The sequence below is a fragment of the Caretta caretta genome, chromosome 27, assembly GCF_965140235.1.
Source record: "Caretta caretta isolate rCarCar2 chromosome 27, rCarCar1.hap1, whole genome shotgun sequence".
Lineage (NCBI taxonomy): Eukaryota > Metazoa > Chordata > Testudines > Cheloniidae > Caretta > Caretta caretta.
The window spans coordinates 10,905,196-10,933,089 of NC_134232.1; the positions used below are offsets into that span (position 1 = coordinate 10,905,196).

General features: G+C 48.4%; 1 protein-coding gene across 1 annotated transcript; it reads right to left on the bottom strand.

Moving 5' to 3' along the window:
• Positions 1-6,249: 6,249 nt before the first annotated feature.
• Positions 6,250-21,805, bottom strand: NFE2L1 (NFE2 like bZIP transcription factor 1). The gene is made up of 6 exons (XM_048830301.2): positions 21,668-21,805; positions 20,815-21,326; positions 12,028-12,243; positions 11,055-11,144; positions 10,122-10,283; positions 6,250-9,518 (listed from the first exon to the last, which is right to left on the bottom strand). The coding sequence occupies exons 2-6, from the start codon at positions 21,322-21,324 to the stop codon at positions 8,235-8,237; spliced, it is 2,262 nt and encodes a 753-aa protein (XP_048686258.1). The 5' UTR covers positions 21,325-21,326; positions 21,668-21,805; the 3' UTR covers positions 6,250-8,234.
• Positions 21,806-27,894: the final 6,089 nt, after the last annotated feature.

Here is a 27,894-nt window from a genome sequence, read left to right on the forward strand (position 1 = left end):
CTTCCCTCATGTTTAAAGTACTTTAGGATTCTGTGCAACGAGTGCAGAGTGTGGTCAGCTGTCTTGCCTGCAGCAGTGGTTTTTATAAAGCTCTCTTAATGGTTCCAGGGCCTTGGGTCCCAGGAACATCAAAACAGGAGGTCAGACCTTCAGTCCTCACTAACTCCTGTGCCAGCCTTTCAGGAGTGACAGAATGCCGCAAGCTGGCAAGAATGAACACGCAAACCAAGGGTACTGCGTCACGAAATGTACTGTGGCTGGTTTGTTTCAGCCAACTAAGGCATCCTGGCGTAATAGGAAACGTGCTGTTGCATATTCTGAAACCTGAGTAATTCAGACAGCTGCAGCCCTGGGTCAGCGGGATGGGTCACTCGAGTTTGGAGTTCTGCAGTTAGGGCAAGAGGAACTAGGGAGATTCTCATCTGTTCAGGGCCAGTGAAATCAGAGTCAGCCAATCAGAGTGCTGGTGCTTAGTGACACCAAACTGTGCAGCCAATCGGAATGCAGCTTCTTTGTAAAAGTGCACTCGGGACCCAACAGTAAATGACGTTAGAGCCTCTGCTGGGCCAGCTGAGGATGTTAAACCTGTATCAGTGTCCAGCTAATTGAGCATCCTAAGGCTTGGATCCCATAGGAGGGTCTGGTGATATAAATTGCAGCAGGTAGCGGAAGAGGTTCTAGTGTAGTCAAGACCCCAGGGATGGAACTGCAGCTTAACAGGTAGCGTCTGGCTTTCCTCCTAACAGTGTTAATGCTGCACACATGGGGGGAGCTGCCTCGAGTGGCTGGAACAGGGCCGGGACTAGGGGTTGGTGAGCTAGGTTCTATTCCCAGCACTGCCTTAGTTTCTCCATGTGTGAAGCTAATCCTCCACCATTGTAAAGCCTCATAGAGGCACGGAGCAGGACTCTTCCCTGGGCTGTGTTGAGTGGTGCCCCTCTGCTCCTGGCAACAGGCTGGTGTGCTCCCTGCCTAGAAGTCTCATTAGGAGTGGGGCTTTGATGGACCCTGACAGGGGAACAGTAGCTATTTCCTTGGCAGGCTCCAGCCGCAGTCCTTTCACCAGAGCCTGTATGTCTGGGAAAAGCAAGGGGCTGCCCTCTCTTGTCAGGTGCTTAATGAGACTGTTAATGTTGAACTGACTGACCCCAGTGGTGAATAACAGAACAGCCTGATGCTTCTTAGAAATGATGTTCTCATAGAAACTGAATTGTCAATGGAGAAATACTTCCTGCTTTTGAAAACAAAGGTCTGAGCAGTGGGGAGGCAGCTTGAACCATGGCATGCCGCACAGGAATAAGGTGAAAGCAGCAATGTAGGTAGGTGTTTAAGCCCCTTCCCCTCTACCTCTGGTTTGTATTTAGAGGCCAGAGCCTGGCTGCCTAAAGCGAGACGCAACAGCTTTGGGCAGGGAGCCCAGAAGTAAACGGCTCTGTCAGGCTAATTTTCCTCTCAGACTTGCTGCTTTGCAACTGCATGGGTTTTGAAGCAACAGAGTTTTGTTTTTTCCACTTGTCTGGCCTGCCAGGTGGGCAGGCTGAGAAACTCTGACTCCAACTCACACAAGCACAAATTTCAATCGCAGGATCAGACACAAAGGTGGAAAAGACCCTGTTGGAACAGATTCCTTCCCTGCTACATTCTTCTGGAAATCAGCATGATCAGTGGTTAAAGCAAGACTCAGGTTCTCCCCCCTTGCTCTGTGGCCTCAAGAAAGTTAATGAATCAATTTGGCCCTTAACACAAAAAATGGGTGAAAATATTCCTTTATTAACTGTTTGAGCTTTGAGATCCTTTGCTGAAAGGTGCCATCACAATGCAAATGTTGGCTATTGTAAAATGAAATCCAAGAAACACTCCTGGAGTAAGATGTGCCCTGAGCACTAGGACATTGTAGTTATCTTTGCTCAACAGCACTCTGTATGTGGTCAGTTTCATGGTTTCCCTCCCTTGTGTAGTCAAGGGGGCCAACTCACACACCTGATCAACTTTCCTCATGTAAGCATTTGTAGGAGCAAGGTGGGAATCAGTTTCCTGGGCTTACTGCTCACAACAACAGGAAGAAAGTTTGGAAAAACCTTGTAAAACAATTAACATTTTCAGGGTGTCTCAGCACCATGTGCAACCTCTAAAAATACTTTGAATTGACTAGATATCACATGAGTGGTGTCCATTTTGAGTAAACCCCAAGAAGTATTAGCCCAGGGGAGAGTAAAATTTACAACGCAAAACTGCCAAAACTAAAAATCCTATTTAAAACAAATATCCTGAGGTGTTTAAAACCATTTAAAATTAGCTGCCTTATCGTCAGGGCTGCCTTCCTTTTTGCAATTCAGCTTGGAGTGAAGCTGGACTGCTCAGGGTCACATACTAGCAGCAAGACTGTTTCTAGTCCTGTAAAAGGTTTAAATCCTGCAAGAAACCCATGTCTTCTCAGGAAAACACTTATTTATAGTATATAAAATCCCCACTTTCCTAAATGGGAAGAGGGGCTATTCCAATGGATGCACTAAGTAAAAAGAACACTTGCAGATCATCTCACACATTCATTTGCTTTAAAGGCCCTATTCTGCCCTAAGTTTTGATAAATTCTACAGAGAACTGGCTAAAAAATATTAGGGCAGGAACCACTTTGGCCCATAGGTATAAATCCATAATAGGAGCTACAGGAAACATTTCAGGGCCCTTCCTGGGGGTTGTAGTCACTACTAGAGACTGAAGCTGATTTTCCTTACCCAGACTTTAATATGGGAACTTAATCACATCTTTAAAAAACTAGTTTGTGTTCCTAGTGATGTGCGCTTTGCTGAGGAAAAACAGCTATCTGTTTCACTTTTGTTTATAGCACATTTCCTTAGCGGAAAGTTAATTAAACCCATCCACTTATACTATTTTCAGGGGGATTTAAGTTTAGTGAAAGCATTTCTAGTACCGGTTTGACTTTTGAAATGTAGAGTTTTGGCCTATAGGTTACGGTCCCTTTAATGAACAGCTATTTATTCTCTCATAACCAGGGGGAAATTGCTGTAGTATGGTCATTTTTGAAATGCACTTTATTTTCATAAGTAATTTGGGGGATTTAGAAACAGGATGAGCATGAGCTTTCACGGGAGGCTGGGCTCCAAAGTACTTGTGAAAACGTTAACCTGTGTCTAATGTGCAGGATGCTTGAGTCTGCTTCCAGCTTTGGCAGCCCTGTTTCCTCAGCTGTAAACCAGGGGTAGCTCTTGTCACAGACCTGTCTGTAAGGCGCTGTAGGATCTTGGGACTAGAGAGAGAGGTAAGTAGAAGTACAGTGAGTGGGGGAGCAGTAGGGGGCTTTTAGCAGGCCCAAGCCTCTCCTCTCTCTGTAAGAAGTGGGATTTTTACTCACAAAAGCTTATGCTCAAATAAATCTGTTAGTCTTTAAGGTGCCACCGGACTCCTTGTTGTTTTTGTGGATACAGACTAACACGGCTGCCCCCTGATACTTGTAAGAATAACAGACCCCTAAGCCTGGGAGGAGACGCCACTGCCACCAGGATTGCCTCAGAGCACCTCCTCCTCCTTGCAAAGCTTCTGGCACAGGAGCAGCTCATCTTTAGGGGAAATACAGCGGAACGGGCTGAGGCTCAGAGAGGAGTAAAGGGGCTCTGGGCCCTCAGCTCAGATCTTTGAATGATGGGCTGCAGATTAAGGTACTGAGCTGGGCCTCAGGAAGTTGGGTTCAATTTCCAGGTCTGCTACAGTTTCCCTAGACTTTGGCCAAGTCACTTCATCCTCTAAAGCAGGAACAATTACTTCCTTTCTCTCACTGTTTATCGTGGAAGTTCTTTGGGGCAGGGTCTATCAAAGAGGCCAGACTTTCAGATGACAAGATAGAATAATAGCTCCATTAATATCATAGACTATCAGGGTTGGAAGGGACCTCAGGAGGTCATCTAGTCCAACCCCCTGCTCAAAGCAGGACCAGTCCCCAATTTTTGCCCCAGATCCCTAAATGACCCCCTCAAGGATTGAACTCACAACCTTGGGTTTAGCAGGCCAATGCTCAAACCACTGAGCCATCCCTCCCGCAAAGTAACATCAGGATCTGGCCCAGACAGGTGCTGGCTGAGGCAGATCCAACTCCCCCAGCATCTGCCTCAAGAGAACTGGGCAGGGTGAGTGGAGGGTGTAACCCCCTGGGTGGGTTTGGCACCTGGAGAACACCCTCACTGCTCAGGTTATTAATCATTAGTTCTGCCTCAAGAAAGGTCTGGAAAGGCAGCAAATGTGCAAAGAGGCACACTGCCTGCAAATGACTGAGCTTGGATTTGTCTCAAGCCTCTGCCCGACAACCACCCCATGGCGCTGTGCCAGAAGTTAACACCACAAATAAACCAAAAGGGGGAGGGGGAAGTTAGGTGCTTTGGAAAATTCTACTCACTAGCTCCTTACCTAACTCCCCTTGACTTTGAGAGAGACTCCTTAGTACTTGTCACTTGACAATGGGAGGGAGGTGATGTTGAAATATTTATCCCCTGCAGACAAGGGAATGAGGCTGTATCTCAGGATAAACTGCCATCCCTTTCTCTCGGGCTACTTTCATTTTTCTTCTTATTCCCTTTCCCAGCTCCTGGCTCAGGTTAGTCCCTCAAGGGAGTGAGAGAGAGCGTTATTTGCAAGGTATCAGGTAGATTGTGTCATAACCAAGGATACAACCTATCACTCACTAGCTGCTGGTTTCAGAGCAGCAGCCATGTTAGTCTGTATCCACTAGCTGCTGTGTCTGCTGAGGACTGAAGGGTTCTTGTGAGTATAACAACCCTGCTGCCTTGACTAATGTGATATTTTAAGTATTCATGGATGTTCCTAGCTGTATTTTAGGCTGCCTAACAGGAAGCAGGACTCCTGGGTTCTACTGGAGCTACTCAAGCCTAGGCCTGTACTTTTCCCTCTCTGGTTTAATCAGAGGTTTACAGGTCAGATGGAGAAACGGAACAGTTTGTTAAAATGGTCCACCCCAGGATTCAGCGTTAGCATCATGAGGACCTTCCCTTTGGCAGGCTGCTTTGGCAGGAAGGACCAGCGTTAGCATCATGAGGACCTTCCCTTTGGCAGGAAGCCTGCAAGCTTCAGTCCAGCAGTAACCAGGCTGCCCACTCCCTGTAACATAATACTCACGTACCCACCGCTTCTTGTTTAAGCTTCCATCAGGACTTTGTTTTTGACACACACCTGGCAAGAACGTCTCTCCTATTCCCCTTCTGTGCAGCTGGCTCTTGTATCAAGAAGCTTTCCAGAGAATTACTGCAGCAGGAGGAAGACCAAGCATTGCCATCACATGCAACTCAAGGCACCCATGCAAACTGAAGTCACATTCTAAATTGCCTTACTACTGCTGAATGGGGGGGGGGGGGGGGGAATATTGTGGTTCCATTCACAATATATGCGCTCTCACTCCTGGGGCGGGAAGGAGGTAAGATTTTGGCATCTGGCAGGTGCAGGGGGAAGGGAAGCTTGTCTTAGTAGCTGCTTTTCAATGGGGAGGGTATGGAGATATGAAAGTAGCTGCTGTTTTCCATGGAGCATCCCTGCTTCAACCCCCTCCCTTTCATGCTGGTTTTTCTTAGTCTATCCCTGAAAAGACCCACCCTCTGCAACTACCACTCAGACTCCAGGGGAAGGTTAAGGGCTTATTGATACCAATTAGTTGATCAAGTGTGAAACCTTTTAACCCACTAACACAAAGTCAGTTGCTCAGAAGTAGCTCTACTCCATGGATGTCAGAATCCAATTCACTCCCGTCAGGAACTCTGGAGAAAGCCTTAAACCAGGAGCATCTCCCTGCTGGAGGGTACAGCAGTGTACTTAAATCAGATATGCAGCACCCTTGAAACAGAGGCTATTTTATCTTAAGAGTCTGACCCAACAGTGAGGGAAGCACAAACTCAGAGATCTTTAAACAAGAGGGCTGGAGCCAGAAAGAGAAAGGAGAGCCTCTTGACTGGAGACCGTAAAGACACCCTTTTAAGGCTTTCCATTTTTTTTTAAAGTAGGAATAAGAATTAAGCCAGTACCAGACACATGCAATGGTTGGGCCAGTTACTGCTCAAGAGGTGAACCCAGTTTACCCCCAGAATGTCTCTAATCCAGGAGAGGGCGCAATCGGTGCAGACAGGGCAGTTATTTTATACAAGCAACTGCCAGGTAGGATCATTAATATTTTAGCTTCCCTTCTGCTCAGTAATAATAATTTAAAAAAAGACTCCATGAAACAAATGCACATACAGCGAATAAGCCATTTTATTTTTGTCCTGTGCGCTCACAATCTCTCCTCTCTCCCTGACAGGTCACAGATCATTAAAATAAAGGCTCTAAGAGGAAAATAATTTAAAACATACACTCAGGGCTCCATTCCAACCTCCCTGCACCCGGCCACATCTCCACTACTTGTGCTTCATCTCATGCATATAAGAAAGTAAAGCCATTGAATCACAGAAGTTAAAGATGGAAGAGACCTGTTTGGTCCTAGCAAGTCCATCTCCTGCTGTTCAGCATGAGATCATGGCACAGTGAATATACTAACCAAGTGCCCTAGAGTTCTCATCGTGATGCACTCTGACAAGATGCAGCTGCTTTTAAAATAGCCTGGAATACACATTTTAGACAGATGTCTTCTTTTGCAGTACTAGAATATGAAAGTAGACTTCTCCAGGCTGTCCACAGCAGACCTTTGCTCTCACTTTTCATTGCAAGGTTACTTTCACTGCAGATACTGCCTCCCTCCCCAAGTCCTCCACAGGATGCACACTCTCCATTCAGTGCTATGCCCTCACACCATATGACATGCACAGGACGGGCTAGGAAAGCCATTTTGCTTTTCAGTTGCTGGTAAAGTCAGTACACACCCAGCTGTGCTATATTGTAAATACAGCTTCTAGGATTGTCTCAGTCTTACAGACCAAGACCAGCAGCGATCAAGGCACTACCCCCACCCCCCTTCTTAAAACAAAGGAAGTCAGACCAACACCTAGGGACAGAAGAGACTCCTATAATGTGATCACACACGGGTACACTGAGTCTTTATGGCAAAGAGAACACTGAGCAGCTTTGAACATTGGGGCTTCCCTCTTTTACTCAACACAAGCGCTCTAGAGCTTATTGGGAAAACAGGGCTGAAGCCCTAAAAAACAAAGCATGGTGGAGAAACAGGAATCCTAACAGATGTCTATTTCTAATAAGTGACGAGCCCACTTCATGGGGTAGGAACCCTTCGCTCCCCCTATTGTGCTCTATACCAACCAGAATTGCTACACCCCAACCCCACATACCTCTCCTTTCAGGCCATCCAGCAGCCAGTTCCCCAGGCTTCTGCAGCTGGAAAGGAACTGGTTGCAGACATGCTTTAGACTCAAGTCCACCCACCCCTTTCCACCCTGGTTCCTCAGCCAGTCAGTGGGAGAAGACAGTGTTTGCATGCAGGCTACTGCTTGCCATCATCTAACGCCATGGTGTTGGCTCATTGGCAGTGACATGCTCCGAGTTTTGTGGGGGATAAATCATCACATTGGTTCTATTAACCCTTTCCAGATCCACCGACCCCAAAGCTGTAGCGCACATGAGGATTAACAGCTCTAGAGATGGTAAGATAAGAGCTCTCCCACTTCTCCTAGCCCCATCTAAGGTTCCTCAGAATGGAAAGAGTTAATGAAAAACACACCACTTTGTGTTTCCATGCGTGCACTGGTCTGATCTAGGAAGGGAAATTGGTTAATCTGGAATTAAGTCAGGTTTTATCACACACCAATGTCAAAACTGGTTCAGAAAAAAAAACAAAAACAAAAACTACCTGAAGTCACAGAACTTTGGAAGTTCAGAAAAATGTCTCTCCTACAACTTTAAGTTCATTTGCTTAAATCTTTTTTAAAGCCAGTTCCTAAACAGTAGTTTCTCCATCTTCTGCAGATTCTCACCACCAAGGATGCCAGCTTATTCCCCATACTCAAAGGATTCCAGGTTGTAGAGGGAGCTGGGCTTGCCCAGTTCACTGTCTGTTCCTCCCCGGTCACTCCCTGACGGGAGCCATCAGAAATTCAAAGTGCAGGTCCTGCACCCTCCACGTGCAGCAGTCTCTTCCTGTACACTGACCGGCAGCAGTCATGTTTGAGAAGATATATTGGATAAGAAGGCATGAAAGTTCCTCTAGTACTTCCAGGCTCAGCCCTTCTCCAGTTTCTAACTTTAGTGAGCTCCCTCCTCCTCCCTCTGGCTCACTTCCTCCTGTCTTTCTGTTTCCTCTCCTTCCGCCTGGCCTGTTGGTCTGCCAAGGCGCGAGGTATCAAGAGAACACTGCCATCGCTGGCATACTGCAGGGAGTATTGATTTGGAGAGTAGGGCTGGCCATTCTCATCACGCAGGCGTCCAAACACTTCCTGGTACAGGTTTTGCACCTTCTGTTTCATCTGGCGAATGGACTTGAGAAATTCCACCTTCTCCCTGAGCAGTTTGGACTTGTCCCTCTGCAAGTCTCCCACATCCCGTTCTAAGTTCAGGATGGTGTCCAGTTTCCTCTTTCGGCAATTTTGGGCAGCCATCTTATTCTTGCCCCTCCGCCTGATATCCCGGATCAAGCTCAGCTGTGCCTCACTGAGCTGGTACTTGGAGAGAAGTTCATTGAACTCCTCCACTGGCAGGTTTATAATCTTGTCATTGGTGAAAGGGATCTTCATGGCTCTAGCTCGGTGCTCGTCCCGGCTCATCTGCTTATCCAGGAAGTCAGATTGCTTCTCCTTGCTCTCAGGTGCCATGTTGTAAGTGTGGTTGTGACCAACATGCTCCAAGTAAGGCAAGTAGCGTAGCTCGGATGGGTCTTGATAGCTCATGCGGCAGAACTTGCTGTACTCCGGTTGGTATCCAACTGCCCCTTCCGTTTCTTCGAAGTCCACATTTTCAGAGTCTGAGCTGTAGCCTACAGCTCCTTCCTCAGAAAAAGAGGAAGAAGAAGAAGAGGAGGAGGAGGAGGAGGAGGAAGAAGAGGAGGCTTCTGAGCTACTGAAAGAAGCAGGACTATGGCTAGAGTCCAAAGAAAGCCCTGAGTCAGAATCAAACTCTTCTTCCAGCTGAGAGGCTTGCACTGGGTTGAAACCTTCTTCAATAGCCAAGTCCATCAAACTGATCTCATCAAGCATGGCTTCATCTAGAAGACCCCCTAATGGATCTGGTAGTTCAGGGCCAGTTGTCTCATTGACTGTGCTATTCACCTGCGGAGGGAAGAAGATGCCACTCAAGTTGGTAGATCCAAAGGTGGTGTTGAGGCCCGTGGAGTTGTCAGGAGCCAGCTGGAGCAGGGCTGAGCTGCTAGCCATGGAGGGGCTCTCAATCTCTGAGCTGAAGAGGGAGGAGAGGTCCTGTGTGCAGCTACCCAGAGATGCCTGATGCAGGCTGACATTCTGATTGATGGGAGTGTTTGGAGCTAGACTGTAGTTAGCAGTCAGCAGGTCTCCATTTGTGCCATTATACAGGATTTCAGCAGTTGTGTTGTTCACTTCCATAGCCTGAAAGAGATTAGAAGCAGTTCAGCAAATGATCCAGCCTTGGGCACGATCCTTCTCCCCCATTTTCTATATGCATTACAACCACCACCAGAGGCTAAAAATAGAAGAGAGAGGAGCCTGCAGAGATCATGGGGTGAGTTAGTTCCCGCAGCGCTCATGAGGTCTGGAGGATCTGGAAGATTTAAGACTCATGTTGCCAACAGTAAGAAATTCCCCTCCCTCTATGTTCCCTCTCCCCACCCCAAAGACACAGGCAGTTTTGATCTCAGCTGCTTAGAACAGCCATCAAACCACTAAAATGAACAGAAGCAGCTTGAGATGGGAAGGGCACACACCAGATAGCGCCCTCACCTAAACATTCAGCATGTTGACATATACTTCAGCTAGCCCAAAGGGGATGAGATACCACATCCTGGGGGCATATGTATCAAGCATTTCCAATAGCAATCCTGCTCTGCACTTACACATAGCTCAGGAATGCCCACAATCCCTCCACACACACCCCTCTCCATCAATCCTGCTTTGGATACCCACTGGAGAGAGAAAAGGGAGCAATAGGGATCCAGACAAGTAACCACCATAAAGCGATTAGCAAGAACTAACCTGCATTTCCATTATAGACATAAGGTCCTGCCACTGCTGCTCCAGATCGAATGGGGACTCTGTCTCCGTCAGAAGAGGAGACAGGAGGCCGCTCTGGATAACAGAGGACTCACTTTCACTAGGCACAGCTTCGTTTAGGTGGGTGGCATCCGCAGCTGGAAACTAAATACAAAGCAGTGTTCGTCCACATCTGGTCTGCCAAGGAGAGGCAGGTCAGCAAAGCCCTGAATGCCTTTCAGGCTCCACAAAAAGGAACTGCTTTTGTTTTATTCAGACTGAGAACTAGCTGCTGTTATTCCCCTACAGTTCACTGCGGACTAATTAGAAACAAAGTCAGAAGCCCTTAATTAATTGTGACCATCTTCCCCACTGGCTGCTTCACAGGAGCTGTGCCTGGAGCCTCCTTAGACAGATTAACCCAATTTACTGCCTGTTTAGTGGTCTCTGATATTTGTCTTAAATGGGAGGCAAAAGGCATCAAACCCCAAAGCACCAACAAAAAAAGGCTCTGGATCTGTCACACTTAGAAATGAGTCATGGAGAAATGGTGTTAGATGGGGTGGGATCTGAGTTACTACAGAGAATTCTTTCCTCGGTATCTGGCTGGTGAATCTTGCCCACATGCTCAGGGTTCAGCTGATCGCCATATTTGGGGTCAGGAAGGAATTTTCCTCCAGGGCAGATTGGAAAAGGCCCAGGGGGTTTTTTGCCTTCCTCTGTAGCATGGGTCACTTGCTGGAGGATTCTCTGCACCTTGAAGTCTTTAAACCATGATTTGAGGACTTCAAGAGCTCAGACATAGGTGAGAGGTTTATTGCAGGAGTGGGTGGGTGAGATTCTGTGGCTTGAATTGTGTAGGAGGTCAGACTAGATGATCATAATGGTTCCTTCTGACCTTAATGTCTATGAGTCTATAAGAATGCACAAGCTCACCTCAGAGTTCTCCCCAAAGGGGAAGGTGGCTTCCAGCAACCTAAGGCACTCCTCCAGCGACAGGGCCGTCTGATCCGCCACGCCAGGCACCTGGGACAATGAATCATTTCAGCACAGTTTACTGAAGGGTAAGGATCTCCCTAAAGGGTAGGACACAAGTTTCTGAACCAAGGGCATCAGAGACTCAATGGCTTAGTATGTTCTTCATAGAGCCCAAATATCCAGAGTCCCCCATGCTTTTGATCAAGTTGCAATCACTATCCTGCTAGTCAAGGAGAACCTGCCATGACTTTCTGAAGCTAGTCAATACTGCTCCTAAATGGGCCAGGGGTCAAATGAACTCGTGTTCGGGTTAGTTTCACACTGACTTTTCTGCATTAGCTTCGCTGACCCATGCTGCAGATAGAGACTCAGCTTCAAACTTCCCATAGCCTAGTGAGGATTTCGCTCAGTGCCTAATCTCTCTCTCCCGCCTTGTGCCTCATTCACGACTTCTGCAAAGAACCCAAAAGCCGAACAGGAGCCAATGACTCCCACTCCCTAACCGCTCACTGGAATAAAGCTTTGTCAACACTCAAAGAGACTCTGGCCTTGTCTTGCTCTGTGTTAGTGACCCTGGATCCTCCTGCCTATTTCCTGGCAGCAGATAATCAAGGTGCCAACAGCTTCCTGGTTATTTCCCCTAGTTCACCTCTGTATTTGGTTCTCTCTAGCCTGGGAGAGACTGTTCTCCAGCATCGCAGCCTGTCATCCAGATGGGTCAGGTGTTCTTCATGCCCTTTCTTACTTTAACAGCCATTACCATCAGCCAGAAGAGAGGAAGTGTGTCCCCTCTAAAAATCACGCAGTGCCACTGCTAATAACAGCTATCTGATGGTTCCCTCTTCCCCTGCTGGGTGGCAGACACAAAAATCCCAGAACACAGCAATACACCCTGGAATGAGGGGTGAGCCCTACTCAGGGGGGCTGTTACCTGTGCAGGGAAACTCTCCCCCGTCTCTCCATCAACTAGCAGGTTTCTATCCAAGGTCTCGTTCCCTCCGCTCCTCCAGCTGTCCGCGTGCTCCCTCCCATCACTCAGTTCTTTGTCCACTTCGCTCTCCTTCTGGCGATGGCTGTAGTCAAAAATCTCTCGCCCAGCGCCGAGATCAATATCCTGTCTCCACAGGATGTCAATCAAATCGATGTCCTGAAAGACACACAAGTTTTCCTTCAGCACTTGGCACCCCACCACAGAGGGAAGACCCTCTTCTCCCCTTGCCTCCCCCCCTCCGTTCCTGCAGCACGTCAACCTCCCCAGACAAGCACCCCTTCCACCCTACAACACAATGTCCTCATTCCACCCAGCTTCAGAGCCACCCTTCCTGTGCTACATTGCATCCCCCACACCAACACTCCCACCCACTACACCACCTTCCTTGGGCACAGTGCCCTGTCCCCACCCATCCATTAGTACTGGACGCAGTTCCAACCTTCCACGATGGTTTCTTTCACATACCACCCCACCCCCACCATCCCCATCGGGGACTCCAGACACCAGTCCTTCACCCCTGCCTTGCGCAGAGGCCAGCTGCTGTGCCTCCTTTGCACAAAAGCCCATGGTCATTTTGCCCTGCTAGGTCTCTAACAGCAGCTGTACAAAGGAGCCAGGCTGGAGAAAGAACAGAACTCCATTGGAAAGCGACTTTAGCGGTCTCCTCCCTGCTCTCCATGCTACGCTGGGGCCTCCTCCCATCTCAGGGAAAAAAAGGAGTCTGCAGCTTTAACTCCTCTGGGCTGCACGATGCCGGCTGGATGGCGAGGGCCAATTGTCATGCAGGGTTGCTGCTCCATAGAGGAGCTTGCATCAGCCTGTGGTGCCATTCTCAACATTTGCATAAAGGGGTGGAGTGCGTTGGAGAGGAAAAACCCTGCATTCCCAGCCACCTGATGCAACTTGAGATCCTTGCCGCCGGCCTGCTGCCTGCTCACCACTCCTCTACAGACAGCCGAGATGCCAGCCGTGCCCAGCCCTTCACCTACAATGAGAGACAGCGCAGCCTTCCAACTGAAAGCACCCCCCACCCTGCCGGAACTTTAACCCCATTCTGAGAACTGTCATCTTCCCTCCCTGTACAGCCCCAGGGTCCCCATGCAGAGTCCGTGACCCTGAGCGTGATGGGAAATGCCTGCTACCACCCTCCTGCTCCCTTGCATCAACATGTTCAAGAACCCAAATGCCTCATCCCTAACCACATATCATGAATCTGCAAACACTTGTGTCTCTTCACAGCCACCACCACCCGCTAGCCCCTCCCTCTAATGCAAGCCTAACCCAGGGCACAGCCCACCCCCCTGTGCTGGCTCAAACCTCAGGGGCTTTTAATATGACCAGGAGCCAAGGCCCTACCCTAGAATTACCACCTAAGCCTGGGAAGTACAGATTCCTCCCCATCCTGCATCCCACATCACAGCACAGATGGTTTATTTTACTGAAAAATTATGGCAGCCGACTTCAATTTATCAATGAGCCCTTAGCACCCCTCCCCCCACCTCAAAGCAAGGAGACAGGACATCTCTGCTTCCTTAAAAAGCTTCTCCCCGCTCTTGTTAAAAAGGCTCCCCAACAGCTGCCATCACATTTGGGACTTGCAGAAACTGACAAGAGGAATCCACAATAGCCTCCGGCCCGACTCCAAGAAACAACCAGAGCCCCCTAGACATCAGCCTCTTGTGAGGTCAATGTCACCCTACACAATGTCTAAAGTATTTAAGCTCTACACTCCACAGTATCCCAAATGCTACCCCGAAACCATCCCCTGACCCCTACTTCTGCCCTGAGCATTCACCTTCACACCCTCCCCAAAGACCAGTCCCCCCAGGCCCAAATGTCACTCAGCAAGGACCCTTTCTCTGACTACCCCAGCTATCTTGTGCTCTGATCATATATCTGTCTCCTTGAGACAGACTTGCTAGGTCTCTCCCCACCGCCTCTGCCTCGCCTGGAGCAGCACACTATGCTGGGACAATAAAAGGGTTAAGGTAAGGGATACCTTTTTCATGTCCCCAGCTGCTGCTCATGGAGCTGTCCCTGCAGATCATGGTCTATGTGGGGCGCATTCCAGGCAGGCAGAGCTGTGAGACCCGGGCACGGTGCCGCACAGACATCTCCGAGTTCAGTAACGGAGCTTTTTTTGGCAGGCCGGACCCCGGCTTGTTTGGAAGCCCCCCTAACAGCATGTGATCCACAGGTGCTGCGTGCCAGCCAACCCTCCGCCCCCTCCTCCTTCCCTGAGCCACAGCTCCAATAATGGGCCCCGCTTGTTGCTTAGGCAGGAGTGAGACCGAATCCCCACCCCCTGCTCATGGCCGAGGCTGCAGCGAGATGGAATCCCCACCCCATGCTCAGCGCTCAGGCTGCAGCGAGACTCGATTTCCCCCCCCCCCCCCCCCCCGCCCCCTGTTACCTAGGCTGCAGCGAGAGCCAATCCCCTCCCCCAGGTCACCGCGGAGGATGCGGAGGGAGCCAGTCTCCTCCCTCCGCTTGTTACCTAGGCTGCGGCAGAGCCAATCCCATGCCCCGGGTCACTGGTGAGGATGCGGAGGGAGCCAGTCTCCTCCCCCCCCCCCCCCTCCCGCCCGCGCTCGTCACCTAGGCTGCGGCGAGAGCCCGGCTCCTCCCCCCGCCCCTTGGGCTCAGCTGCTCGGGCCTGTGTCTCCTTGAGGAGACGCTCCCAAGCCAGGGCGCCCCACCCACCGTTGCCTGGGATGGTGCAGTGGGGTGGGGTGGGGGGGAGGGGGGCAGAGAAGCGTCAGAGTGCTCTCTCTCCCCACCCCTCCCTCTCCAGGGACACTTACAGCGTGCTCCAGGCAATGACACCCCACAGGAGGCCTGGCCTGGGCCGCCAGGAGCTTGGGCCGAATGGCACCTTTGCCAGGATTCCTTATATTCGCCCGGGAGGTTCCCAGCAGCTCGGCTCCCCCCTTTGTCACAGGCAAAGTCTCCCCCCAGTCCCGTCCCGGTTTATCCAGGCCAGAGAGGGGACCCAGCTTTGCTGTGGCAGGGCCCCATATCCTGCGAGACCAGAATCCACTAGGAAACAGGCACCTGGCCTCCCCTACCATAAGGGGGGGAAATAGGTCAGAACCAGAGACAGGGTGTCTGTGTCATCTGCACATGTGCAGTGATGTCACAGGGAGATTGGGGAGGATTTGCACATCATGTTTACATGCTGGATGAGAGCACGAGCCTTGCCACTGAGTCAGTCATGGACCTGCACCCATCATTCCCACACCAGCAGGAGGGGAGGGAGTTAGAAATAGGAACTGTTATACCAGTCAGACCAGTAGTCTATCTAGTCCAGTGCACTATATCCCCAGTTGTGGCCAGTAACAGATTCTTCAGGAAGGTGCTTGAGTCCTCTCATTGTACAACTATGGAGTAAGCTGCCATAAGAGACGTTTCTGCCTAACCCTTGGCAGTTAGCATTTGGCTTATGCTCTGAAGCAAGAGGTGTTTATCCTTTATATCAGTGGCTCTCACCCTTTCCAGACTACTGTAGCCTTTTCAGGAGTCTGATTTGTCTTGTATACCCCTAGTGTCACCTCACTTAAAAACTACTTGCTTACAAAATCAGACATAAAAATACGAAAGTGTCACAGCGCACTGTTACTGAAAAATTACTGACTCATTTTTACCATAAAATTATAAAATAAATCCATTGGAATATAAATATTGTACTTACATTTCAATGTATAGTATATAGAACAGTATAAACAAGTCATTGTGTGTATGAAATTTTAGTTTGTACTGACTTTGCTAGTGCTTTTTATGTAGCCTGTTGTAAAAAAATGAGGCCAAAAAATAGATGTGTTGATGTACCCCATCGAAGACCTCTGCATACCACCAAGGGTTCATGTACTCCTGATTGAGATCCACGGCTTTATAGCTTTTGGCCTAATAACTGTGGATGTTCTCATTTTCTATATAAAGGTCTAATCCTTTTTTCAATCGTGCTTAGTTTTGGCCTCACTGATATCTTGGGGCAGTGAGTTCCACAAGTTAATTATGTGTTGTGTAAACTGTTTTATCGGTTTTTAATTTGCTGCTGTTCAATTTCACTGACTATCCCCTTGTTCTTGCATTATGGGTAGGGCTGCAGATTTGTCACAGCATTTAATTAAAGAAAAAAAAAATCACAGAGCAAGCAGTCATGGTAAATTTCATAAGAGTCACAGGTTCAGTGACTGCTCTGTAACGTTTGAGCAAAAATGCCCTGAAAAAAGAGGGGGCACTGACCACGCACAGTAGAACCTTCCACACCAGCTCGTCCAGAGGGGGGAGAAAGGCTGGAGACAGAGCCTGCCCCGCACGGATCCCAGGGAAGGGCAGCTCCCGGAGTTGAGATGGAGCATACCCTGCACTCACCTCTGACCTAAGTTGCTCCTGCATCCCATGAGGCTGGGCCCAGCACCATGTTCTGGGTATTGCAACCTGGCATGCCAGGTCACAGCACTGTGTAGGTTTGACCTATCCCCCTCCATCATGACAAAGGGGCATCTTAGCTAAATCGGATTTGTGTTGCAACCTCACTCCTGATCGTAATGCCCCGAGAAGGGAGCTGGGCCCAGCCCTGCGGGGTGAGTCATGGACACACACACACAGGACGCCACAGATAACAGGAAAATCAGGCTATCCTTGACTTTTTTCCCTGCTGACACAAACCTGCAGCTTTAGTTATGGCAAAGAGGGAAAGGATAAACAAGAGTGCCCAGTTCACCTTCGCTATATTATTATTTATTTATTTCCCCCCCCCGTCTCCTCTCTAAACTTAAGTCCTAACCTTTTCAATCTCTTTATGATATTCTGTACAAGTTTCAAATCATTTTAGCTCCATGTCTGGATCCCTTCTGTTTCTGCTATGCCCCTTAGTTATCGCAGCCCCACCCCCAGCTTTATGTACAGTCTGTCCTGGCTCCCCATGGAGCTTGATGGAAAAGTCTTGCACATCCAAAATGCTCATCTTGAAATATCCACTTACTGATCCTTATCTGACCCAAGTCATAACATCTTGATTGCAAGCTGAAGTCTGTAACCCCAGAGCTAACCCTCAGTACCTGCAGTCTCTGCCTTTCTCCTCTAAATACACCACTCCTTGGAGGCCTCTCAGAAGAACCAGCACTTAAAGTGGATGCAGTTTACAGTCTTGTGGCAAATTAGAACTCAGGACTGAGAGTTAGTAGACCTTAATTATATTTCCAGCTCCACCTCTGACTTGCTGTGTGACGATGGGCAACTCACTGAGCCTCTCTGCGCCCTTGTTTCACCATGTAAAATGACAATACTTGGTACGTATATTGGATTTTGCATCCATAGATCTCAAAGCACTTTAACAAAATGGATGGATGTCATTATCCCCATTTTACAAATGAGTAATTCATGAGTTACCTGTTTAATAAGGTTTTCCTCTTTGAAAGAGCTTTGACATCTACAGAAACACTTTGTAGTCAGTAAATACTATTTCAATATTTAAAAGGAAGTTCTATATAACCTTGGGCTATCCCTGTCTAACATTGCACCTCCCAGTCCAAGCAGACACCTAAATCCTCTCAACCGCCCTCCACTACCCCCCCCAAAAAAAGAGCTCCCATTATCCCTCATCTCTAAGGTTAACAGAAACTGTATGTGCTCAGCTGGTCACTTTATCTGGTTGCTGTCCCTAGGAACTGACCATAAACAAGTCCATTCTATGCAGACAGCCAAGTGTAAGAAGATCTTCCCCAGGTTCTAATTCCCTGTTACCAGAGTACTGGTTGGAGAGGGGCTGTGTCATACTGGGATAATACCCAGCACCAGCAGTTTGTCACATGTTCCACTTGCTGGGTATTTTTATCCTCTTGTTGTGGAAACGTTATAGGGACATCACAATCCACAGGGCCAGTCTTTCCAAAGATCAGCCAACAGGACAACAATTCCCTCCCCCATGCTGTGCTAGAGAAGAGGAAAAACCCCAGACAAGAGACACTGAGGACAAAAAAAACCCAAAACATTGCCCTTGGGATGCTAGAATAGCAAAACAACAAGAAAGAGCAAGCACTGGGATGCTCCTGACTATAACCCTCCCCAGGATACAGCAGCATTAGTATGTTTACAGAACAGGATAGTAAGTCAAATTCCAAGTCAGAACCATCCTCAAAGCTAATCAGAACAATGGAACAGAGTGTCTTGCACCATACCACAGGGTGAGCTCCAGCTCCAAGATACAATGCATTTCCCCCACAGCAAGATCTGGTCTGGACCATAAAATGTTGCCACCCTATTCAGATTGTAAGTGCCAGGAGAAGACCTGGGATATGCATCTCCCCTACTTCTGCAGCTGTCTGCCTAACACTATCCTCCTGTCTGCTTCCCACAGGATAACAGCAGGAGAGTCAAACCTCCAGCCAGTCTCAGGTGAATTCCAATTACAGTGTCTGCCAGGAACCGCACAGCACACACCTGACAGAAAAGCTTTTAAGTCCCTCTACGTTTACCAGCCACACGGTTCAAGGTTCCAGACAAAGAAAAATGATCATGTAGATAAATAATGCTGGGAATCAAAACTTCATGCTTTGTAGCCTCACATCAGCCGCAAGTACAGTCTTGTCCACCCCTTGGGGAACATAGGGAGGTACGAAATGCACGTTCACCAGGAGAGGAGGGATTGGGAGGCAGGATTTCCAGCACTGCATGCCATCAGTGCCAAAAATAAATTGGGGTGGGGGGAGGAGAAAAAAAAATAAAATCAGGGAAGTGCCATGTCCCAAAGGAAGTCACAGCGCATCTTCTGGGTGCCGGTTTAAAGAAAAACTCTACAAGGTGTGAGCCAGACTTCTTAGTGAAAGATGGGAGGAGAAAACATGTACTTGAATATGTAGAACACAGAAAGGGTTAGCAATCCCCCCTCCCAAAAAAGCAGCAACAATGGTAGTCCAGACAAGTACACTCTCCAGAAGCCTTGAATCTGGATCATACAGGAGACTCATTTGCAGCAAATCCAGTTTGAGCTGGCCAGGTTTGCACCAGGGTCACTGCATCCTGCTTACGGAGAGCTTACAGTCGGAATGGTATTTAATGCACAATTTTAGTTTAAAAAAAAAAAACACACAGCTGAGCAGGCATTAGGAAACCACTGATACCACCAACCTACAGACTACACAAATCAGTAGTAGGATTCTTCCTACAACCCATACACTCTGCCTCCTCTCACTCCTCTAACTACCGCTTCCTAAATACCACTCCCACTTTGTATTTATACAGTATTTGTCATCAAAAGATCTCCAGGTACATTATCCCCATTCTAAAGAGGGAAAACCCAAGCCACAGAGAAGGCTGGCCTCTTGTGGTGAAGCCATAGGATGGGAGTGGAAGAGCTGAATTCCTTTCCCCACGCTACCACAGACTGTGTTGACCTTGGGCAAGTCACTTCAATCTGTGCCCCAGTTTCCCATTTGCAAAATGGGGGTAAGTATACACCTCTCTCACTGAACTGGTAAGAAGCTAGATTTGTGAATGCTTGTGTAAAGTGTTTTGAGATCCTCGGATGGAAGGTACCATAATTATTGGCTTGTCCAAGGTCACACAGAAAAGTAAGTAAGTAATAGAAATGAAAATAGAAAGTACTTCTTACTCTGAGTGCCCTGCTCTAAACACTAAGGAACATTGCCAGACTTAGCTCTCTTAGCCTTTGTTCCTTCCCCTAGCAGATACCTTTTCCAGTGGATAGGGGAAGGGTCTCATATTCAAGGAAGCTATGCTCCATGCAGGCTTCCAGTGGCAAGATTATGCCATTCAGTAGATTATCAGATCTGAAGCAAGTTTCACCTTTTTCCTCTCCTGGAACACTTTCACATCAGAGACACATTTATGCTGTTTCCTACCTGTAGCTATACTGAAATCATGTGACAGAAGTTCAAGACAGCCTCAACAGCTGCCTGCAAAATTCCCCTGCTTCTGACTCCAAAGAGCTGCCTCTAAGCTTCATCACAGGAGATTAGGGATCAGGACAGTTAGGAAATCCCCTGTCTAGTCCCCACCATGCATAATGGCTTGTCTGAGCTGCACAGTTTAGGAGAGAGGCTGTAGCATCCAAGCGAACATTCTCCACTGGAATCCATCACTAAAAGCAGTACAATACAGCCACAGGGAAGCGAAGTCTGAACATGCCTTGCCAAAGAAACCTAATGGAAAGAAAGAGTAGCAGCTGCTGGGAGGTCAAACACATGACTGTGTCATAGCAACTGAGAGAATACACTCAGATGGAAAAAAAGCCACTTTCTAATTCACCATCCTCCCCACTCTCTGCTGGCAACCAAGCTGTAAACATTATTTGGACAAACTCCAGAGTCAAGTAATCTACCACTCAGGTGACTCATAGGATGCAACTGTTACCCAATACTGGGAAAGAGAAGGTGCTATTGTATCATTCCCATAAATGCAAATCTGCACTCAAACTGAGTTACTGACTAGCCACCCAATTTCAGACCAAGACACAGCACACATCAAGAGAAAGTGCCCAGAACCACCCAACCTCAATATTAAGTTCCATGCCACGTGGCTCCCAAATTAAGGGACCCGATATTTAGAGGTGCTGAGTACACATGGCTCCCATTGACTTCAGCAGGAGCTGTGGAAGCTACGCAACACTCAAAATTAAGCTCTAAACTACTCCTCTCCCACGGAAATCCTCAAACAGTTCCCTTTCTTGGGCATGTATCTTTCATAAAAGAAGGTGCTGCCTACCTCTTTGGTCAAGTCTCCATTCCCTGGAGAAGCCACTGCTCCAAGGTCTTCCAATTCTTCACCAAATCCTTGCTCAGGTCCACTCTCCCTCACGCCATTGTCAGGATTGGTCCCATCTTGCAGGCCACTGCTATTCTCTAGGATGATGGCTGGGCTGGGCTGGGCACTGGACACAGAACCTTCAGGGTCTCTGTGCACCAACCAGGCATTTACTTCAGTGGTGGGCACCTGAAACCTGTCCAGGGCCCTCACCTGGTTGAGAAGCCTGCGTGCTGTGAAATAATAGTCCAGGTCTACACTTTTTGGATGGATGCCATATCCGTCCAAGGTGTTCCGCAGGTTGTGGAACTGGGTCTGGGTGTAAGCAGAGCTCTGGCCCAGAATGATTTCCCTCAGAGGGGGAAGCTGCGAGTTCAGGTAGGTATCCACGTCCACACGAACACCTATCAAGCTGAGTAGAATGGTGAATTGGATGAGTCCTTCAGTGAAATATTTCTTCAGAGAAAGCATTTCTGGAGGAGGAAAAAAAGCAAACATAGGTGGAAGGTTTAAAAACAAAACAAAAAAAACCACCAACCACAGCCAAGAACTAAGAGCTCAAAGTATCATAATTCACCAAGATTAAGAGTTTAAGGGAAAATTCAAAATTTCAGTTTTAGATTCTCTTGAACAATTAGGAATTTAAAAAAAAAAAAAAGTCATCAGGTTACTCAGATGAGCCAAATTAATGATCTAAATCTCCAGAGGAAAGAAATTATACCCCAGTAAACAACCTCCACTCTCCCCTCCTCTTCAGAGCTACATCTATTTGATAACAGTCCACGAGGCTACATATAAACCCCACGTGACTTACTGTCTCAAAAGTCCACATGCAGTCACTTCCTCTAGCCTTCCTGATTCCCCACCCTGCTTCCAGAGCGGGGTGTATTCTCTGATAGCTGGCTGCTGCTTCTCCCTCTCCTCCTCTTTTGAGAAACTGCCTGCAGGAAACTTCAAATTGAAGAGTCAAAGGTTTCCACCAAGGATGGGTTCAACGACTACTCCAGTCCTGGCCGTTTCATCAGAAGCTGAAATATAACCAGAGAACAAACACGGTAAGAGGCTGACGAGATATCACCCTATGCATTACATATTCAGTTACTATACTAGGAAGTATCAGTTTCACCACTGTTTTCAAGCCATGTACAAAATAAAATCTATTTCTCTCAAAAGGATGGTTTGCTGACAAAATAGCCACAAACACACATAAAACAAAGGTTATCTTTTGAATCAATATTGTCTGAGTTCCCACTCCCTGCTCTATTCTTAGGCTGGTGCGTCAGCTTCTACTCTCTGGAGCAGGAATTCAGCTCCGACTCCCTTTCACTCCAGTTTTCAGAGAGATTATAATAATCCAACAGGGGCTTTCTGTGGCAAATAAGCAACCGAGAACAACATTGCAACACACTAGGGCTTGGTACCTTCCTCTGCAGTCCTTTCTCCTCCGCCTGCCCATCACTCACAAGGGAACTTTAAAAACAAAAAACATGCTTATGATGCCTTTATTCCACAATGTGACCTTCCTGGGCAATTCACCACACAGCAAGAGTCCCAACTGAGGAGACTGCAACCCCCAATTTTGTAGCAAAATTTACCTCCACCATCTGTCCCTTCAAACACCTGTCCCAGTTCAGGGTATTTTGAGGCTGTCAAAGGATACACCCCTATATTTCTCCTTCACCCAGCGTCCCTGTTTTTTTTTTTTTTTTAATAGATTTCAAAGGTTGCTAGGTGTGGACTCATCATCACCTGAGGATTGTTAGTTGATAGATATCTGTTCTCAACTCCCAACATGGGCAAGAGTGGGAGGAATGTTTAAATTAGCCCCAATCCCAAAATCTCAACTGTCCCTTCTGAAACCAAGTAACCCATCAGTGCAAAACAAGCACAATTTCAATTCTCCACCTCATCTGTTACAGGTAAACATATAATTAGGTTTGACAGAATTCTTCTTTTACAATTTCAACAGATAGTATCAATTTTATTTCTTTTAGCATTTTTTCAATTTTTATCAATTTAAATTTTCACAGTTGTGGGAAATTATGAGGAGGACCAGACAATTATTTAGTGATAGTAGATATTGAGACGTGAGATTCAAAAAGTTAACGTTTTATAACAATTAAAATCCAAATTGTCAACATCACATATCAAAATACACAGAGTAAATATCCTTAAATCAAACTCTAATAAATTCTCAAGCATTGTCTAAGTGTTGATTATCATCCATCAAAATATTTTCTCATCCATTTGTGTATACAGTGAAATCAATATTTACTGCATTCACCGACAAAACCCTAATTCTTCCAAGCCTACATATAATTACAGTCCAATTTTTCTAATTTATCAACTCACTCACTTGTCAGATCTCAGTTAATTAATCCAGTAGCAAAAATATTTCCTTTTGTATTGGAAAACTTTTGATTTCAGTCACTCAGAAATTGAAAGGAACAAGGAGCCCCTCCCCACCAGGTTACAGTTTCCTTCCAACCCTTTAATCCCAGCATCTAGGTCACCATGCTTTTCTGAGCTTTTTAGTCCCTCTAACAACAATTTTATCCTCACTAAATCTTCCCAAAGACACCCCCCCACGGCACATGTGGGAGCATCAGGAACTCCCCCAGTGCTGAACACTAAAGTAACAGGTTTCAGAGGAACAGCCGTGTTAGTCTGTATTCGCAAAAAGAAAAGGAGTACTTGTGGCACCTTAGAGAAACATCTGATGAAGTGAGCTGTAGCTCACGAAAGCTCATGCTCAAATAAATTGGTTAGTCTCTAAGGTGCCACAAGTACTCCTTTTCTTTTTACTAAAGTAACATTCATGCATCCGATGAAGTGAGCTGTAGCTCACGAAAGCTTATGCTCAAATAAATTGGTTAGTCTCTAAGGTGCCACAAGTACTCCTTTTCTTCATTCATGAGACTATAGTACGGGGTTTACCACCTCTTATTTAAATAGCATCATGGGGTGCACGGTCCTCAAAGCCACGCATTGCTTAAATCTCTTTAGTCCCCAGCCACCCAAAAAAAAAAAAAAACCCACCCCTTAACAAATTCCCCTACAGCTATTTTACTCCGCCTTCCTACACCCCTTTATCTCCTACAATTCTCTAATTCACTGACCCCCAGTTCTGATCCCACAGAAAAGACAACCCCCTCCCACCAGGGGGAACCACACTCCCCTCACGCTTCCCATTAGAACTGCCCCATAACACTCCTCACCCCCGTCCCAAACCTTTTACCCCGTATTTCGGGGGGACGGTCAGCGCCCCCACATGCACCGGGAGGGGGGACAGACTATCCCTATAGCCCCCCCCCCAGGCCTGGTCTCCCCTTATCCCCCGACTGCCCCATATATACACACACTCCCATACATACACCTCCTGCCTCTCTTCACCCTCACCGTCCATTACCCCCAGGTACCCCACTACTCCTGCCCCCCCCACTCCTAGTAGCCCCTTGCCCCTACTCCCCCTTCAGCCTCCCCCTAAACTTACCCCGCCTCCCCCCGTCTGCCCCACTCCGCTTCCCCTCCCCCTCACTCCACTTGCCCCCCCACTCACTCCACTTCCCTTCCCCCTCACTCCGCTTGCCCCCCCCACTCCACTTCCCTTCCCCTCCCCCGACTCTGCCCTCTCCCATTCTGCGCCCCCCTCCCCCCGGCCCGGCCGCTCTCCGGTACCCGCTCTCCGCGCTCCTCAGTCGCGCCCCTCCCGGCCCCACAGGCAGCCACCGCCGGCCGGCCGGGCCCACTCTCAGCCGCACCAGCAGCCGCTTCCCTGCCACCGCGGGCCTGAGCCCGCCACGCGCGGCATCCCCTCCAATCCGCCACCGAAAGGACAGGGACTGACAAGGCGGTCGCCAAATCACCGGGCGAGCAGTTACACCCGCCCTCAGAGCCTGGGGAGTGGCAGCCAAGACACCCAATCGGAGATCGGCGAGCTCATCTCCCCCTCTCCCAAACCCTCTTCAGTGACGGAGCGCGGGTCCAATGAGCCAAAGAACTGCGCCCGCCTACCCTCGCGCCTGATTGAGTGACAAACATGGGGACCAACCGTATGGGCCACCTTGGCCGAACGACAGCATTTCTCACCAATCCTCGAACGCGCAGGTACGCCCGCCTACCGAACAGCTTGAATAACAGCATCTCTGACCAATCACCTCGTGCAATACCACTACCTCTCCCTTTGCCCCATTGCTGTTGCCATGGGGACTGTGTGTCCTGGTCTCGAAGCAGAGTAGGCCCGTGGAGAATCTAGGCTCGGCCTGGCCATGTGAAGCCATTACCTCGCTCCCAGGCTCTCACTAGGCCTTGCGGATCCTACTGTCACCCCTCACGGGACGCCACATTGTAACCCTCACATGACACCGTTGCTCAATGCCGCCGCGGGGCCTCGAAATCACCTCAAAACTGCCGGCTGCCAGCCTGGGGGCCTCGAAACCATGCACTGTAATCCCCGGGGGCCTCGACACCATCCACTGCCATCGCCAGAGCCTCAAAACCACCCGCGGCCATCCCAGGGGCCTCGAAACTGCCTGCTGCCGTCCTGGGGGCCTCGAAACCGGCAACAGCCATCGCGTGGGCCTTGAAACTGCCCACTGCCCACCTGGGGGCCTTAGAACTGCCTTTAAACTGCCTGCTGTCGTCGTGGGGGGCCTCAAAACCCTCTCTCCCTGGACCTTTGTGTCATAAACCTGTTTATCCCCAAGCAGCGAAAAGCTCATGTCAAACACACAAAGTAATGGGGTCCCCCAAACCCCTGGAGCTACCTGGGCTTTCATCACCAGCTCTCTCTGGGAACTGCCCTTCGGTACCAATACACTATCCACACTGCTTTTCTGGCAGGGGAAAGACAAAACCAGGTGCAAGATCCAAGATGCCCGTTGCATGGACACATTGCACCACCCAAGAGGCTGAATTCCAGCAAAAACTTTGCCTCCAAAAATCCCTTACCCCAAAATCCTCCCGTGGAAGGCTACAGGGTAACCAAATGGCGCAGGAAATGCGGATGACCTTAGAGTCCTGGCTCCGGCCAAACAACTCTTTCCAGGAACGAACCTCGAACAAAAACATTGGCGTGCTCTAAATCGAGCGAGAGATGGGATGGCAAAGGCTGGAGACTATATGACCAAGTGTAAGGGGAAGAATGACTCCAAATGTGAATGTGGAGAGCCTAGGCAAATACTTGAACACTGCCTGGTGCAGTGCCCTCTGTCAACATCCTATACTCCCAAGGAACTATTCGAGATAAGTGATCACACCAGGTCTTGGCTGCGGTTTTGCAGCAATAAGCTATGGTGATGATCCTCTCTATTATGAATCACACATAAGATCTCCCCAACCCCACCACAAGGCCTTGAAATGCCCCTGCCCGGCACCACCAAGAAGCCTCAATACATTCTCTCCCACCCCCAGGGAGGGTCAGATTAAGGCATTAGCGCCACACAGGGTCCCACGAAACCTTAATCCCTCTCTGGCATTAGGTGCTATAGGCCAATGCCTAGAGCTCAGCTCCTGGGCTCACATGATTACAACAGAATCTCAGCTTTCATTTAAAAAAAAAAAACAAAAAGTTTCTAGCCCTCAGGAGTGCAAAGAAAAGCTTGAAACAACAGCTCAGAGGTGTGAACTGACCCTTTCGTCTTCACTCTGAAAGTTGCTGCTATCCCCAAGTCCATGGCATGTGGCCTGCCTAGGGCCCATGTTGTCTTCATCTGGCCCTTTCCAAAATGCTATTTATAAAGCGGCCAGATTCCGCCAGAACATCGCCCACGCTGTCAAAACATGTCCTTATCAAATACAGCTGCGGGGCACCAACAAGACACAAGAACAAATGGATATAAACTGGCCACCAGGAAATTTAGACTAGAAATTAGATGAAGGTTTCTAACCATCAGAGGAGTGAAGTTTTGAAATAGCCTTCCAAGGGAAGCAGTGGGGGCAAAAGATCTATCTGGCTTTAAGATTAAACTCGGTAAGTTTATGGAGGAGATGGTATGATGGGATAACATGGTTTTGGTAATTAAATATTCATGGTAAATAGGCCCAATGGCCTGTGATGGGATATTAGATGGGGTGGGATCCGAGTTACCCAGGAAAGAATTTTCTGTAGTATCTGGCTGCTGAATCTTGCCCATATGCTCAGGGTTTAGCTGATCGCCATATTTGGGGTCAGGAAGGAATTTTCCTCCAGGGCAGATTGGAAGAGGCCCTGGAGGTTTTTCACCTTCCTCTGTAGCATGGGGCACGGGTCACTTGCTGGAGGATTCTCTGCTCCTTGAAGTCTTTAAACTACGATTTGAGGACTTCAATAGCACAGATATAGGTGTGAGGTTTTTTGCAGGAGTGGTGGGTGATATTCTGTGGTCTGCGTTGTGCAGGTGGTCAGACTAGATGATCATAATGGTCCCTTCTGACCTAAATATCTATGAATTTATGAGTCTATGTCAAAACGCCAATGGCCCAAACCATCCAAAACATCGCTGCCACACGACATAGCTCTGCCGCGTCAAGATGCTGTTGCCTCATGCTGCGGTGACACTTTGCTAACACCAAACGGGGGCTCTGTGAGGCTGTTTTGAATGGCACGAGGTTTCAACACTGCTTCTTAGTGGTGATTTGATGCTGCATCTCAGTGATCTTTCAGTGTGCTGTGGCCTCAAAATCTCAAGATACTGCACCATGGCACACCCTCCTGCTGTGGCTGCTGTCCACAGTAAGAACAACTCTTTGCCCTCACAGAGCTTCTTCATCTTCAAAGGCCTTTCCAAATGTTTATAAGGGAAGCTTCAGAACCCCACTTCACAGTGGGTAGGTTAATATTTTATGCGGATCAGCAATAGCTCAGCAGAGGACAGCGTGAACCTCTTTTTGTCCCATTCAGGAGGAACATGGGTCACCAGGCGGTTCCATGGTAGTTGGAGAAGAGTGGGCCATAAAGGCAGGGTGTCGGGTAGGATTACAGTAATTGGACTACTACAAAAGGCCCATCGGGTGCTAGAGCAGATATACCAACAGCACTTGCTTAGGAGTGTCACCAGGGAT

What these genes read in the sequence shown, in the direction of transcription:
- NFE2L1 (XM_048830301.2), bottom strand. Translation starts at nt 21,324, where the DNA reads ATGCTTTCTCTGAAGAAATATTTCACTGAAGGACTCATCCAATTCACC. An exon ending in CCTTTGGGGAGAACTCTGAG is followed by an intron (nt 10,284 to 11,054) that starts GTGAGCTTGTGC and finishes CTTTGTATTTAG; the next exon opens with TTTCCAGCTGCGGATGCCAC. An exon ending in TGTCTATAATGGAAATGCAG is followed by an intron (nt 9,519 to 10,121) that starts GTTAGTTCTTGC and finishes AATCTCTTTCAG; the next exon opens with GCTATGGAAGTGAACAACAC.